Source organism: Bemisia tabaci, chromosome 2 (genome assembly GCF_918797505.1).
Source record: "Bemisia tabaci chromosome 2, PGI_BMITA_v3".
Lineage (NCBI taxonomy): Eukaryota > Metazoa > Arthropoda > Insecta > Hemiptera > Aleyrodidae > Bemisia > Bemisia tabaci.
In genome coordinates, this window is record NC_092794.1 from 7,764,060 (window position 1) to 7,780,050 (window position 15,991).

General features: G+C 42.5%; 1 protein-coding gene across 6 annotated transcripts in view; it reads right to left on the reverse strand.

The window, feature by feature from the left end:
• Camta (Calmodulin-binding transcription activator) overlaps nucleotides 1–15,991 on the reverse strand; it is a 322,129-nt gene that overhangs the window by 247,921 nt on the left and 58,217 nt on the right. For all 6 annotated transcript variants that reach the window (XM_019045124.2, XM_019045120.2, XM_019045122.2 and 3 more), the window contains exon 2: nucleotides 15,360–15,449. In XM_019045124.2, coding sequence (XP_018900669.2) covers nucleotides 15,360–15,399 — 40 coding nt within the window. In that variant the 5' untranslated portion in view covers nucleotides 15,400–15,449. The remainder of the gene's footprint in view (nucleotides 1–15,359; nucleotides 15,450–15,991) is intronic.

Sequence of the window (15,991 nt, forward strand, 5' to 3'; positions counted from 1 at the left end):
ACTTCGGTTTGAAAAATGACGTCTTTAAGGATGAAGAAAATTGTTTTTCAGGAGCAGAGTGTATCCTATCGAAAAATGATGAAATGCTGTGTCTGAATCTGATTTTGATTTTCAAGACAGGGCATCCCTTTAAAAAGGATCAAAATTAAAATGTTTGTAAGGTGTACGTAAAAGTTCTTAAACGCTACTATACCTAATACTGTTCGATTTTTAAAAGACACCTTCTTGAATTTGGAATGTCAAAATTTGTTCAAAAATCATGAATTTTCCAAGCTTGCTTCGACCAAAATGATCCAAATTCCTAATGCCAAGCTTCTTCCTGTTTTTATCAAAAACAGGAAGATCCTGATACTGAAATTAGTAGATCTACAACAGATCTCTGGCACTAGCTACTTGACTTCCAGACATAATACTCATCTCGTACCCTTTTTTTTGGTAATATCTTTCAATTACTATGCTCAATTAAGCAGGACATATTCACGCGTTAAACTCGGCCAGCCTTCATAATTAAAGAGATTTTTAAATAAAACTTTCATTTGAATAAACATTGTTTGGGTTCGTAAACTCTAAATTCCACAACGCGCTTTGAATTTATCGGTGAAAATCAATCGAAAAGGATTTAAGGCGGAGGGCTCGGGCGAGGGAATGGTAGGGGGGCATCTTAATGGAATGGGGAGCCATCGAAGTGGGGACGAGAGAGGGGGCGAAAAAAGGGGGCTCGGCCGAGCAACACGGAGAAAATGGGGAGGTTATTGCCAACGTAGCAAAAACCACTCCGTGAAAGGAAATGCTGGCCGCCGCGCCGACAGTTGCACTTTTAACATGTCAATAGAGCCACCCGCCTAAATTGACTCCCCTGTGTTGTTATTTATTTGCTCTCTTTTCCCGTCCAAATTTGTCGGGCGCCTAGCTTGCTCATTTGGATCGAACTCAACAACGGGGACCGCAGAATCCAGTGGCGTGGCGTGAATGGCGAAATATCGATTGTAATGCCATTTAAGCCTATGGTAAAGAATCGATTATTAAGGTGTTCGCTGCGAACACCCTGCTTATCGATACTTTTCCATGGATTTAAATAGCCGATCAATCGATACATCGCAAAGCACGCCATGCCACAGGCAATAAAAAATCGTCATTTTTTTCAAACTTCACGCCGAGACTGAAAAGAAACGGAACAAACGGAACGGCGCGTATCGTCACTTTTGGATAGATATAATCCGTGGCAAACAGTGGCGTGGCGTGATTCGATATATATCGATATTTAACCATTTGAAGCTATCGTAAATAATCGATTATTAAGGTGTTCGCTGCGAACGCCCAGTTTATCGATCATTTTCCATAGGTTTAAATGGCATAGTAATCGATAAATCGCAAAACACGCTACGCCATGCGCCACTGGTAGCAAAGGAGCGTACCTTCGATCCCCTTACTTTACCCTACTGACAGCCCAAGATTCAATGACAGATCACAGGGGAGATTTCATGAGTCGCCCTACGCATGGCGCACGCCCCACCTTTCATTATTTCTCTTCATCTAGCGTTGAGAGTTCGCTACCTACTTCACTCGATCAGTATGTAATTTTAAAAGTCGAAAATTAAAAAAAAGTGCACGATGTACGAGTTCCTCCGCCAGGGAGCTCTCCCCGCAAGATATCGTTCACCACCCGCCCGCTGGGAGAGCCGCAGCGTGCTGCCAGCGCGGTACGCGCGCTGACGCCTACAAACCTAAGGGGATACTTCACGCATTGCGCAATGCGTGAAGTATCCCCTTAGGTTTGTAGGCGTCAGTGCGCGTTTCGAGCTGACAGCAAGCCGCGCCGCAGCGTGGCATAAACTTGCCCACAATTAATAGGTCAGAGTGTTAAAATGTAGGGTAGGCATTATGACATCAAATTCGAAATTAGCGACTCAAGAAACATCAGTCACGAAACTTTCGTGATCTTTCAGTCATTATCCGACTTATTTCTTCCTGTTCTTGAGTTTTGGATCATAGTGCGCCGCAGGCGGCGGCGCTCATAAAATTCTCCCCAGTGCTTAATCTAAGATTCAACATTTCCCTCTAAGTTTGAAACACCCGTCATTTTTCAGTGGCGGGAATTCCAAATTTTGCCCCTCTTTCTAGGCTCCCTGATCTACGCTTATATAAAAAAAACCTAGGTATTATTTCCAAAATCTAATTACAGCGGGCTCATCTAGGGACAACCAGTCGATGACCGCAATAATCATGGCAATATGCCCGGTAGAACGCTCAAACGAACTGTGACAAAAAATACAAATTTACATTTTTTAAATAGGCGAATTTGCAACTTTACCACGTAATATAAAAAAACCTGGGTCATGTTTTCAAAATTTGAATATAGCGGGCTAATGTAAAGACAATTGCCTATCGACAGCCGCAAAAATCATGAAAAACGGCCTGGTAGAACGTTGGAACTAAGCGTTACCAGATATGCAAATTTAGGAGGTCTCGGAGCTATAAACCAGATAGGGCTTCCTGGGGAAAGGATATCTGTAAGGAAAAATTGGACTGCATTTTGCAATTTGGAACTATAACTTCTGACCCGGTTTAAAAACAACGCATGTGCCATTAGTATCTCTATGCACATAAGTGTTTTTTCAGATGCGAGCCAGCATTTATAGTTCCAAATTGCAAAATGCAGTCCAATTATGAATACCAGTGGCAGGGCGATCGATTGTCGATATTTCCCCATTTGAAGCTATGGTAAAGAATCGATTAATAAGATATTGGTTGCGAACACCCTGTTTATCGATCCTTTCCCATAGTTTTAAATTTCAGATCAACCGACAAATCGCAAGGCAGTCGAAGTCACTGATGAACACAACCCTAATTGAACACGGCCCAAAATCCAAGAATCGGGAAGTATTAAACTGTACAAAATGTATTTTTCCGTTAGATGGCGAGCACTGGCTCTGATACACGGTAACAAATGCATTCCATATCTGAACCGGAGTAGTTGGATGATTTGTCACGGATCATAGGCCGCCGCCAGATTTCCGAGAGCCTCAAAATTCGAAAAAAAAATCCGAGGGGCGGACAGGGAGTGTCGCTCGGATTTCGCAAGTTTCGCACTTGGCGCCCTTGACGAGTTTTCTTAATAAAAGTTGCAGGAGGCCGTTTACGTGGGAGCGTCGCATGCCATAATCCATCAACTTCAAGTTCAGGTGGCCGATCTGGCGAGGATATTCGCAACTGGTGATAAATGGACTACGTATTACGTGATACGTACGAGAGAGGGCCACATAAAAAGTATGTGACGTTCCTCCACTTCCTTAAGTTTCTCGACGGCCCCTTTTCCTCTTCCGTATCACTTGACATGCTACTTTAAACGAGAAATCTCGCAGGCAGCGGTGCTTTTTTTTTCATTTTGAAAAAAAGTATTTTTATGGCAGCTGAAATGGATTTCTGGTAAAGATTATCCGAAATCTCATGGCCTGGTTACACGCTCAAATTTCCGTCAAATTCCGATCAAAATGATGACCAAGATGGCGGTCGAGAGTTATCTAGATTGATGAGTAAAATTAATTAAAACAGCGTGTTGATTGAAATAAGCATGAAATAAACACGGTTGTGTGGAAATCAGATGAAGGATGAGCCCCGCAGTTCCATCATCTACCGTCAAATTTTTGCAGGCCGCAGAAATTTGATGGTAGATGGTGCGCGCCAGTCACCATTTGATCGGAAATTGATGGGAATTTGAGCGTGTAACCAGCACATTAAGAAAAGCTCACGTGAAAAATGGGTATGTTGCAAAAACCAAGGAAGTTTCCAAGACATTAAGTTGACCGGTTTTCCAAAGAAAAATTAAAGTATGACCGGAAGTCTGTAACGTCGCAAACGAAGATACGGAGATACCTTAAGCTTTTCGATCATAATTTGGACTTATTTCTGCCAAACGAAACTGTATGCATTATACAAACTGATTGCGGTAAACACACGGGTCGTAAGACGGGATGTTGGAGTTTTTCAGCCAACGTGCGTAAAAAGTTCGGCTTAAAGCTGATATCTCATTACTGAAAATTCAGGAGGCTGCACTGCACTGAGGATTGGCCCAACAAGGCCGAAACGCGTCTGCAGTTGCCTTCCTGAATGGACGTAACTAGTGTTGCTCCAAACAGCGTGTCTCTTTGAGGGAAAATTGTGCTTGTGTGTGAGCTTTTTCCCTCTGTAATGAGATATCAGCTTTATGCTGAATTTAACGCACGTTGGCTAAAAAACTCCAGCGTCCCGTCTTATGTGCATTATGTCGTGAGCCTTGTTATGCATATATTCTTATGGGTCTCATGGCTCATGCCTCAATGCACATAGTTCTGTTTGGCAGAAATAAGTCCATTTGATAATCCTCAGAGGTATAGCGAGTAAAAAGGAAATGAAGTCTATTTTAGGCCCAATTTCTTAGTTTTCTTTGAGGATATTGGTATGTCAGAAAAAGGTTCATTTTAAAGCACATAGACTCGGGAAATTATTCGGATACCAGGTAGATTAGCATCGTAGCTGCAAATAGTTTTTTCTTTAAAGGAAGTTAGCAGCAGAAAAAATACTGAACCTATTCTACGAGAAAATTTTCTAGTCGAGGTGACCGAATTTTCCTGCAATAAGGCAGATTCGAAAGTCCGCTTCGCCGATACCAGTGGCGAGGAGAGAATGATCGATAATCGATATTTCCCCATTTGAAGCTATGGTAAGGAATCGATTGGTAAGTTGTTCGTTACGAACATCCTGTCTATTGATCCTTTTCCATAGGTTTTTATAGGTTCAATGGATATCGCAAAGCACGCACGCCACTGGCGGATTCATCTTTCCTCGGTGGGGTTTGACAGGGAATGTTTCCAAGGAAAAAAGGCATTCGAATGGAGTTGAAAATATTGCTTCTTTGCGAGAGTGTCCGAAGAGGTGAGAGAGGGGCGGGGGCCTTGGAAGCGAGGTAGAACTCTCGGTTGAAATTAGGGGAATTAACCGCAGCCTGACCGGACACGGTGAAGAAGAATGCCGCAAGTGGTTCAAGTACTCATATTGGGATTCAATTGCTCGACGACGTTGCCAGGTTGAAGGCAATTTGAATGGGTCACTAAGCCTTGTGTTTTTTATTCAATATTCTGAAAGAACCAGGTGAGTAGATTACGAGGTGATTATTGAGAATTTTTGAAGCCAAAATCCAGGACAAGCCCGACTTTAAAAACCCATGAAGCTTCTGATCGGCTTCGACCTTTCGGCTACAACGATTGGAGGCAACTATTCAGGCTTAAGGGATGTCCGTGTTGCATACAAGCAAAGCTGCAGGCGCTTTGGTTTTCTTAATTACAACGCTTGGATACAAAAATTCGTGCTCAGTGGATGTTCGTGTTGCATGCGAGCAAAATTGAAGGCGGTTCGGTTTTCTTGAAAAACTAACACAAAAGTTCGGTTGGTATAGGAAGTGGAACACAAACAACCCAAGCCCTCAATTGACTCTGGGGTTTAATAATTGGGTCTTTGTTTTCAGTTCTACATTCAATGTAACCTGTACACGGAACAACGCAAAATTTAGTTAATTGGGCTTCATTCATAAAAATAACCGACAATAACACGAGAACACAAACATTGTTCTCAGTGTAGTCAATGAGTCTAGTCTCAACCTCTGCTAGAGCGAATAAAAGAGTAGGACCACATTTTGCAATGAGGATACTATTTATGGCTCATCTCTAAAAGCACCGACCTGCACAGGGAGGAAAATGCGTAAATATTGTTTCTAAAACTAACCTAAATTCTAAAATCAACTTTGTAAAAATCATCGTCGTCAGAAAAAATAGGGAAGGGAAAATAATGATTTGAAGATTTCCGAGTTCGAATAAGGGAAAGCTGGAGCTAACGGACGTTACACGCATAAATATCCAAAATCAAAATTTTTCCTCGACTTCTGGATTATTTCGTCATCATTCACGGACTTTTCTCGGCTTTCCGTGACCGTACATCAGGTTTTACCTAAGTAGAGTATCCACTTTATTCTTCTTCGTTTTCTTTTCAGAACATGCCATGGCGATCCAATTTCATTGCCGTTAAATTCCATTTTAGACTATTCATCCTCAAATTTTCGAAAGAGTCACGTGAATGTACACGTAATAGAGCATGTTTTTTTCTTTATTCTTCTTTCCTTTCTTTTTCTTCTGTTTTCTTTCTTTTCTTCTTTTTTCTCTTCCTCCCCCTTTTTTTTCATAATATATAATGGTTGAGCTTATTCCCTATCTAGTAACGCTGAGTGTTTGAAATTCACGCCGTGTCTAGTGGTCCATTTTCATAGAAAATCGAGTTTCGGAAGGAGGAGAAAAAGTGGATTTGGCGTGTTTCCGAATCGGGCGATTCAATTAGCAGAGGAGTTGGTAATTGGCATCGCTGTCACGGTTGGTCAGGCCGGGGCTTGAGTCGAACTCGGTGCTAACAAAAGCACCGGGTCTCGAGGTGCCGAATGAGCGATTCTCGAGTGCGGACAACGGGCCTCGAGAGGTTAGGTCTTTTCAGAGGAGAGATGAGAAATGCTGTTCCGAGTATTTGTTGATAACCTGAGAACAAGGTCCTTGTCACTGGTTCCGCCATAAAGGAGCCGTCCCGCCTCTTCATCCTCCTCTGCCTCTTCTCCCATGCTATCTCTCTTAGCGAGTCCTCCTTCCTCAACTTCCCAGCAGAGAAGCTCCAAAGTTTGGCATCAAACGTGCTATTGGCAGTGCTGCCATTTTACTTTACCCAAGATTCACTGAGAGAAAACTCCGGCCGCGGAAGCCGTACTTACGGGCCCAGCACCCGGAACTTTCGGCCTCTGAGCCCGGAACGGACGGTACGTCTATATGTATGGTCCGTAACTTTTGTATTGAGGTGTTCGCTGCGAGCACCCTGGTTATCGATACTTTTCCATAGATTTAAATGACCGATCAATCGATATATCGCAAAGTATGCCATGCCACTGGCAGAAAAAAAATCGTCATTTTTTTCAAACTTCACGCCAAGACTGAAACGAAACGGAACAAACGGAACGGCGCGTATCGTCGCTTTTGGATAGATATAGTCCGTAGCAAAGGAGCGTACCTTCGATTCCCTTACTTTACCCTACTGACAGACCAAGATTCAATGACAGAGCATAGGGGAGATTTCACGAGTCGCCCTACGCATGGCGCACGCCCCACCTTTCATTATTTCTCTTTATCTAGCGTTGAGAGTTCGCTACCTACTTCACACGATCAGTATGTAATTTTAAAAGTCGAAAATTAAAAAAAAAAAGTGCACGATATACGAGTTTCTCCGCCAGGGAGCTCTCCCCGCAAGATATCGTTCACCACCCGCCCGCTGGGAGAGCCGCAGCGTGCTTCCAGCGCGGTACGCGCGCTGACGCCTACAAACCTAAGGAGATACTTCACGCATTGCGCAATGCGTGAAGTATCCCCTTAGGTTTGTAGGCGTCAGCGCGCGTTTCGAGCTGGCAGCACGCCGCGCCGCAGCGGTACGTCTGTCTATATGTATGGTCCGTAACTTTTTTTTTCAGGGTTCCCGGCATCAATTCCGATTTCCCAAAGTTCCGAGAAAGCTACCAATTCCTCCAAAATAAAAGTTCCGGGCGAAAATTCCGAAATACGCCAGGATTTGGTTTCGAAAATCGTCAAATTTGATTAAAGAAAAAAATAATCAAATTTGATATAATAATCGGTAAAACTGGCTAAAACTTCCAAATTCCGAGAAAATTCCGAAAATAGCTGACAATTCTGGGGATTTCGAAGATTTCGGGAGAAGTTCCGATTATTTGAAAAAAGGTTCTGAAATTCGAAATTAATTCCAGGAAATGTTGAATTAAAAACTTGCTTCCATCTTATCAAAATACATACACCGAAAAAAAACTTCGGCCGTGGGAGTTGTACTTGCGCGGGCTATCTAGACATTAGACATACCGCCCGCGTTCCGGGCTCAGAGGCCGAAAGTTTCGGGCCAAGCACCCGGAGCAGTCGAGGCTACGGCTCCAGCACCCGGAACTTTCGGCTTCTGGGCCCAGAACGGATAGTACGTCTATATATGGATTGGATTTTGCAAAAAGGAACCACTAGCATTGCAATGTTGCTAAGATTGTGCAACTTCTTTTGTCTTGGAGGAGAAACCCGATTATCCCTTAATAGTTTCTATTTTACTCGCTAAAAACTGTAAATTTAAGACAAAAATTACCATCTGAATTTCATAGTTTTTCACAATTTCTGCAATTTTATTGCAAAGGATGAAGTTGCACAATCTTAGCATCATTGCAATGCTAGTGGTTCCCTTTTGCAAAATGCAATCCATATACAGCCCTTAACTTTTTTTTCAGTGTAGAGTGATACAGACCAATATTCCGAAAGCGTTGCCTCGGAGTCATGGCTGAGAGCCGAGCTCGGAAGAAACTAAATCATTTGACTGATTAATTGAGTTGATAGAATTTAGTCACGATCTCCGCGAAGGAAAACAAGCGACTTTCTTCCCTCTCAAAAATTAAGAGCGACTCGAGCGACACTCTCCACGCAAATGGCATAAACAAAAAAGGAAGAGCGAGGTCGCGGAAAAGACCGGAGGGATGCGCCCTCGGAAGGGGACGCGACGAACAAGTTGAACGTAAAAATTTAGGGAGAGACAGCCCCTTAGTTAAGGAACGAGGAGGGAGGCGAATAATAAATTCACGGGACACAGTACGAGATAAAGAAGGGGTGCGAGGGTAGGGGTCATCTTTATATCGGGTCGTGACAGGAATGAGACATAATGTTGATCTAGTCGCTTCTGGATGGGGCCCGAAGGGGCCTGAGGGGGCAATGAGGTTACCCGTTGCCCACCGAAAGCCCCTTCACCCTTCGAGTCCCTGCCACGATCGGGAGCGCGGCCCATGCTTCAATTCATCCCCCTCCCCCTCCCCCTCCGCCACTCATTTAATTCTGTTTCCCAGTTTCCGATTTTTATTTCTCCTCTTTATCCTATCTAAATCAATTCGAGAGGTCACTTGTTTCGGAAGCCACGCGCGGCTCCGGCATCTTCGGTCGCGGCTCCTTTCATTACGCTTCGCTTTCTTTGTCTCCGAGTCGCTCCCGACTCCCACTGTCAACTCGGGTCTCCGCCAATCCAGCTCAGAGTCACTTCGCCGCCTTAGCTCGGTTTTAAGCTCTCGGCTAGCGGCACATAGCCAGCGCATTTTCTTCCTGTTGATATTATTTCGGTGGGACCAGTGTCAGAAACTCACAGGCGCCAACGCGCCAAATGCACCTAAAAAATGAAAGCTCTGCGCCAACGTGGCACCTACAAAATGCCCCCTTAAAATCTGGATTTTCGCAGGAAGTCACATAAAGAAAGACAAAAAAATCGATTTGAATTGAAAAAAACTTAGAATTTTCAGTACTACCAGTGAAAGCTTGCTTTTCCTATTCTTCACGATTTCAATCTTAATGCGTTTGCCTTCCCCAAGTTACAGCTACTTACTAGTTCTGTTACGAAAACGTCTTGCGTCTAACTTTTCACTTAATGCGCCGTAATATATAGGCAAAAAGTCAATTTGGCCACTAAAAAATCTTCAATGGCGCCTAAAAATTGGGCTTGATACGCCACTTGGCTCCTGAATCTCAAAGGTGAGTTTAGAACACTGGGTGGGACCTACAGAACGCCGGCTAAGACTGCCGTGCTAAGGAAGAACGCCGTATGAACATCCGAGAGTTGCCGATAAAATGTCGATAAAATGTTCATTTCCGAGGAAACTTAAGAATATTTTCCCTTGAAATTTTCAGAACTTTTCGGTGGAATTGCGAGCAAAATTATCTGAAAAATTGGAAGAAAATTATTCGTAAGTTGACCGAGAAATTCGTGTTTAATAAAGTGAAATTTTGCAACGCCTGAAGGTTCACACGACGTTCTTCCTTAGCACGGCAGAAGAGTCGTGATGTAAATGGGAGAGTTGGCGCCATGTTCTGCTCGACAAGTTCCGAGCCCGGTGTGTGCCGAGCTTCAGTCACTTTTTCGATACATGTTCGATCAAAAATGGCGGTGTGGAATACGTGGTTGTTCCTATCTTCTTTGTTTACATCGGATGGCCCGCGTATCGAAACCAATCGATTATCAATTAATGGAGGTATATGACAAGCGCATATTTCTTTCTTTGTAAACCTTATACTATTTAAAGGCACAAGGTATAGGACACGTTGCATCATTTTGAAGAACAGTTGGATACAACATTCGACTACAGGCTTCAGAAATGATTTTTACGAAGAAAGGAGAGAGAGCGGATTACATCACTCGGAAGACCAGTGGCGTGGTGTGCTTTGCGATATATCGATTGATCTGCCATATGAAGCTATGGAAGAGGATCGATAAACAGGGTGTCAGCAACGACCACATTATAATCGATTCTTTACCGTAGCTTCAAGTAGGCAAATATCGATAATCGATCATCAAGCCTCGCCACTGCGGAAGACGTAACTTATCAAAGTTCACCAGGTGTTCGGGTTCTGGGGGAGGGTTATTAAAGCTACCATCTGGCGAAAATTTAGTGATGGACGGTGACAACTGGGAAGAGAATCAAAATATAAACAGAGGCTAACAGGAACAACATGCATTCGCTAAACTGAGGGTCAAAAACTACACGGACAAAGAAAAACGCTAAAGCTCACACAAAAAAAGCGAAGAGACAGGTTTTTAAAATTACGTAAAGGAAGGATGCAGCTGGCGAGATTGTGATGCGCTCGGTGGCCGGAGAAGGTATCATTTGTCTGACTTATTCCCGACCGCAATACTGCCGTGCTAAGGAAAAACGCCGTATGAGCTTCCGAATGTTGCCAAATTTCCTTTCAGAAAATTGTTATTTTGTAAGAATGTTATGCATATTTTTCCTTGAAATTTTTGGATGTATAAGATAAAATTAGTAACAAAATTCTATGAAAAACGGGAAGAGAAATTTCTATGAATGAACCCGAAAATCGGTGATTTGTCAAAGGAAATTTGACAACGTCTGAAGGCTCATACGGCGTTTTTCATTGGCACGGTAGAATACCTCACGACAGCTAGGATTAAAAGTACTTTCAATGTCGCATGTGTGTATAATTGGATCGTTGAATGGACGTAATCGTCCCCCCTCCCTTCCTTCTTCAACCCACTCCTCCTCATCTCATTTCCTTTCATCCCCTTCGCAGAGGACTGGAAACATCGTAGGACTATAACTTATTATGCAACATGCTCAAAGAGGCAATGCTGTTCCTAGGTCGAATATTTTTTTTTGGCAAGAGGATTCTTGTTATTTTTGCCGTGTAGTTTATTTCCTTCTTTTTTTCACCAATTATTCTCACGGTTACGTGATTTTGGATCGTTCTGATTGGTCGAGAACCTACAAACGTTTACACTCTACATGTAATGCTTATATCGGCGACAGTTAAAAAAAATGGGGGGGGGGGGAGGTCAGCCGAGCCTTACATAAATTTTAGAAGGGAGGTAAGGGGTGCCTTACGGTGCCTTACCAGGGTGTCCACCAGTTAAATAAAACGAAAATTGGGGACTTTCGGGGACATTCAGGGGTGTTTTTTTTCGAGAAAATCGGGGACTTTTTTTCCCGAAAAAGTAAGAGAAAGGGAGCTAGTTACAGCGTTAAAAGGCGTACTCTATACGACTAATTTCACAAGTCATGATGAACCAATGAAAACATACGGAAAACCAAGCAACATCTCAAGTTTTTTATTCTTGGTTAAACCACGCCGCCGCGGCTGGCGGGAAAATTTGAAAATGCCGGTGTACAGGACGATTTTTGTCATCTTTTGGGGACCTGAACAAGTAAATTGGAGACTTTCGGGGACACCCTTCCACAATTAGGGATAATCGGGGACATTGGGGACTTTCGGGGACCGGTAGACACCCTGCTTACGAGAAGAGGGGAGGAGGGGTCTAAAAATGGGAAAAAGTGCCTGATGTAATTTATGGATGGCCCCCAAGGCCTTCTGCTGGAGCTGACTCCCCGAAGGACTTGAAGATAATACTTCCTAAGTTGGCGCAACAACTCTCGACACCTCATCGTCAACGGGTTGATCAATGCGCTCCATTCGCGGGGCTGATGAAACGAGAAAAAGGTGAAAACTTTCGAGGGTTTCTCCTGATTCAACGCCGAAATTTCTTAAATAGAGCTCGGCAAGAAGAGTTACAAGTTTCGCAGCTTGCACCGGAATTGGACTTTATTTACGCCTTTTGCGCGCATTAAATTTTTAATTGACATAGTTTAGCAAGGAAACGTGGCTAATTGGAAACAAAAACACTGGAAGCCCGGAAAGGAGCGAGGTAGCAGGATGGTGACTCGGCGCACAGTGCCTCCCACCCAAGATCTTCACCAACTTGATGCTTAGAATTGGATTCGGTTTATTCGAAAGAAACTAAGTTCTTCTTTAAAGATTGACTTCCTGTCGTATTTTGTACTTTTTATAGTGGACAATACACAGGTGCTTGGAACTTGCGATGAAGTATTTTTTCGAACTCATCTACTTCAAAAAATAAATTATTTAATAGAGGTTTGCAAATTTTCGAAAATAGTGTTTTTTTTCTGCTTGCGGAATACATGTTTTCATCTAATCGGCGCTCTTTTGGATTCTCCGCATTCATGGAAAATGCTCGCTGAGTTGAGAGTTAGGTTAGGTTGGGTTAAGCAACTAAACTAACTCCCTGGTGAGGCGTGAAGTATTATACAAATTGAAGGCGCGCAAACGCTTGGATTTGAGTGTTTGAGGAATAACTACGAATCTAGGTTGCCACTAAATCTAGAAAATGAAATTCCCAGATATTCAGAATTCCCTGAAAGTTGTTGATGAAATTCCCTGACAATTGAACAAATGCCGTATTTTTAAAAAGACATAGTTAGAAATAGTTGCCAGGCAAAATAAGTAGTTAGAAAAGTCAAACCCTCGCTAGAGAGGAAATGAGGGTGATTTGATGATTTTCCCCTGACGTTTTCGTTATATTTTTCCTAACATTTCCCGGTTTCCCTTGACTTTCGAAAATTCCCTGACATTTCCCGGTATTCCCTGATTGTGGCAACCCTGATTCCCGCGTTTATAATGGCAAACTCGCGCGGACAGCGGAACCGTTCCCACCGTGCGGCGGGGTGAAATATTTCAGAATTGTTATTCGACTCTTTTCATTTAAAGACTAATAAATGTGCCTCTTAGTATTTCGTCTTTACATGAGTTAATTAAAGCTAACGATTTATGTAGCCAGATAATAGGACACTGTTTAGTTTCTTTAGTTCGCCCGCTTTGTTCCCTCCGTTCTTCCCTGGTTCGTTACTTCGTTCCTAACTCCTGGATCCTTTTAATTACCCGAGTTCTCACGAGTCTCGGATTCCGAAAATACTGTCCCCGATCAGTGGCGTGGCGTGCTTTGCGATACATCGATATCTCCCCATTTGAAACTGTGGTAAAGAATCGATCCTTAAGGTCTTCGTCGCGAACGCTCGGTTTTTCGATTCTTTCCCATAGGTTTAAAGGGTGGATCAATCGATATATCGCAAAGCACGCTACGCCACTGTCCTCGATACCCCGCGCAGTACCACCGCTCGTCGAAGGACTTTGAAATTTGCACGCGCACCTGAAAAAGTGTCTAGCACTGCACAGTAAAAAAATAATTCCATGAGTTCCATAATCAAAATGCTGAAATTCCGTTCTATTTCCATGATTTTGGAAAACAAGGGGTATGAAATTCTCAGATTATTAGCATGGGCTGAAATCTTCAGACACGTGATGTAAAAAGTAGCCACTGCCGCCCAAAGACGCGGTAAAAATGGTTGAGACGATATCCGCAGATTGTGCGTTTATGAGAGGATTTCAGAAATTTCTGACAGGCTGGGCGTTTTTTGTGGGATGGTACCCGATAAAAAAGCCAGAGTAGATTTTTCATGATAGAGTAGAAAAAATATATTAACTTGCGGGATTCCCGGTGAACGAAGCAAGCGGTGCGATGAGTATAAAGCGCCTTCAACATCTTCTGCGGCAACCCGCATGCGGGAGGTGAACATTGGCTTTGTGCTTGGTGAAAGAGAACAGAGATAATTCCAATGCTTTTAAGACTGTGCAGTGTGCACCGTAAGTCATACTGAACAAAAAACAAGACAGAAAGAAAAGTTGACAACTCAACCGGTTCGTTCAAAAAATAATACTTTTTGAAAATTAACCAATGTTCCATTTTTGTCTGTTTTCAGGTGTTTTTACTGTAAACGAAAGTCGCGCGATCTTATCCACCTTCATGTTATCAAAATGGCGTCCAATAGAGAATTTACAGGTGGCTGAAATTTGATGAATTTCGTGTTTAAGTGGAAACTACAGAGTGAACTGAACACGAGGATACCATTGGTTCATGAATTGAACAATTATTGGAGAAGGTATGACAAATTGATCTAATCTGCTAAAATACGTGTGTTTAAGTGGGAAATGCCGCCAGATGACGTCACTATACGGAGCATTTTCTTCCTTTTAAATATATTTTTATACCATTCCCCATATCAGAAAAAAAGTATAAAAAATATCACAATCATCTCTTTTAGCACTTTCAGCTGAAGCAATAAAAAATTTGCATGCAAATTATCCATTTTATAGTTGAGAGCTCGAGAGCCGTGACTCACATTAGCGAAATTGAGCTCGGAGCATTCTTCATGATTGGTGGTTGTACCCTTGTACCGTACATCGCAAAAAAAGGGGAGAAAGGGGGGGGGGCAGAAAAAAGGATAAAAAAAGAAAAGAATCGAGAAAAAATTGTGGACATAGCTGTCAATAGGAAAATAAATTCAGCTCCGATAATGGAGATGTTACAAGTGTGAGGAATTTGCGATTTGACTGTTGATTTATAAGTGAAAGTTCGCGAGAAACACGATGGTGCCACTGGTTTTCTCTGAAATCAACTCCCAAGCTCAAAAAAAGCTCTCAAGTTGAGGCCAAAATGGAGGGGATATCCCACGCTATCCTGAGAGTCCACCTCTACATCAAGACAAACTCTCCATGCAAAGATAGGGAGCAAATACATTATTGGGGTTGCCGTGTTTTCAGTTTTAGAGTCTCCAAATAAAGTGGCAGCCCTGTCTATGTATTTGCTCCCTATCTTTTCATGGAGAGTTTGTCTTGATGTAGATGTGGACTCTCAGGATAGCGTGGGATATCCCCTCAAGTTTGGCCTCAACTTGAGAGCTTTTTTTGAGCTTGTGAGTTGAGTTCAGGGAAAACCAGTAGCACCATCGTGTTTCTCGCGAACTTTTACCTAAGAATCAACATTCAAACCACAACTTCCTCACACATGCAATATCTCCATTATGGATGTTTCACTGTAAATGATACAGAGATAACTTTAACAATCTAACTTACGGATTTTTAAGTTCAGCCTTAGGCAAGGAGGCACCGCCATAAACTAAAATGAACGGTGATTGCTCATTCTGCTTCGAGTCATCGCAGGACCTGGAATCACAAGAGGAACTAACTTCAATTTTACTGATAAAAGTTATGACGTATTAAAAATACTTAACGCGGAGCAAACTAGTCATATCTATCTAAATCAGAGCATTTAAAGACGGACTTATGTATGGGAAAACATTTAGGTTGTATTTGGTCATGAGGCTGCATTTGTGTACTTCTATACATCGAAGGATTCATATTAAAACAGCCAATACAGTAGCTTCGCGCAACCATGCAGAAAATTTTTCCTTAAACATGTTTACAGATCTTTTCCATTTCTTGCATCTCTTTGGTTATTGACGCTGCCAGGCGCGCGATTCTCAGTTGCTTATCTCCTTCTTGGTCGCACTTTTTTGCATACCAGGCATCTCGCAAAAATTTCTCTTCAATAGATTTAATCTAGGCGAATTTGTTAATAAGATGCGTTCGCCGAATATTGTAAGTAAATTTGATTTCAGTATCTTCTCTGAAATATTTATACTGACTTGAGGCAGTCCTTCCAACAAAAATTAATAATTATTTCATGTTGCCATTACATTATTACC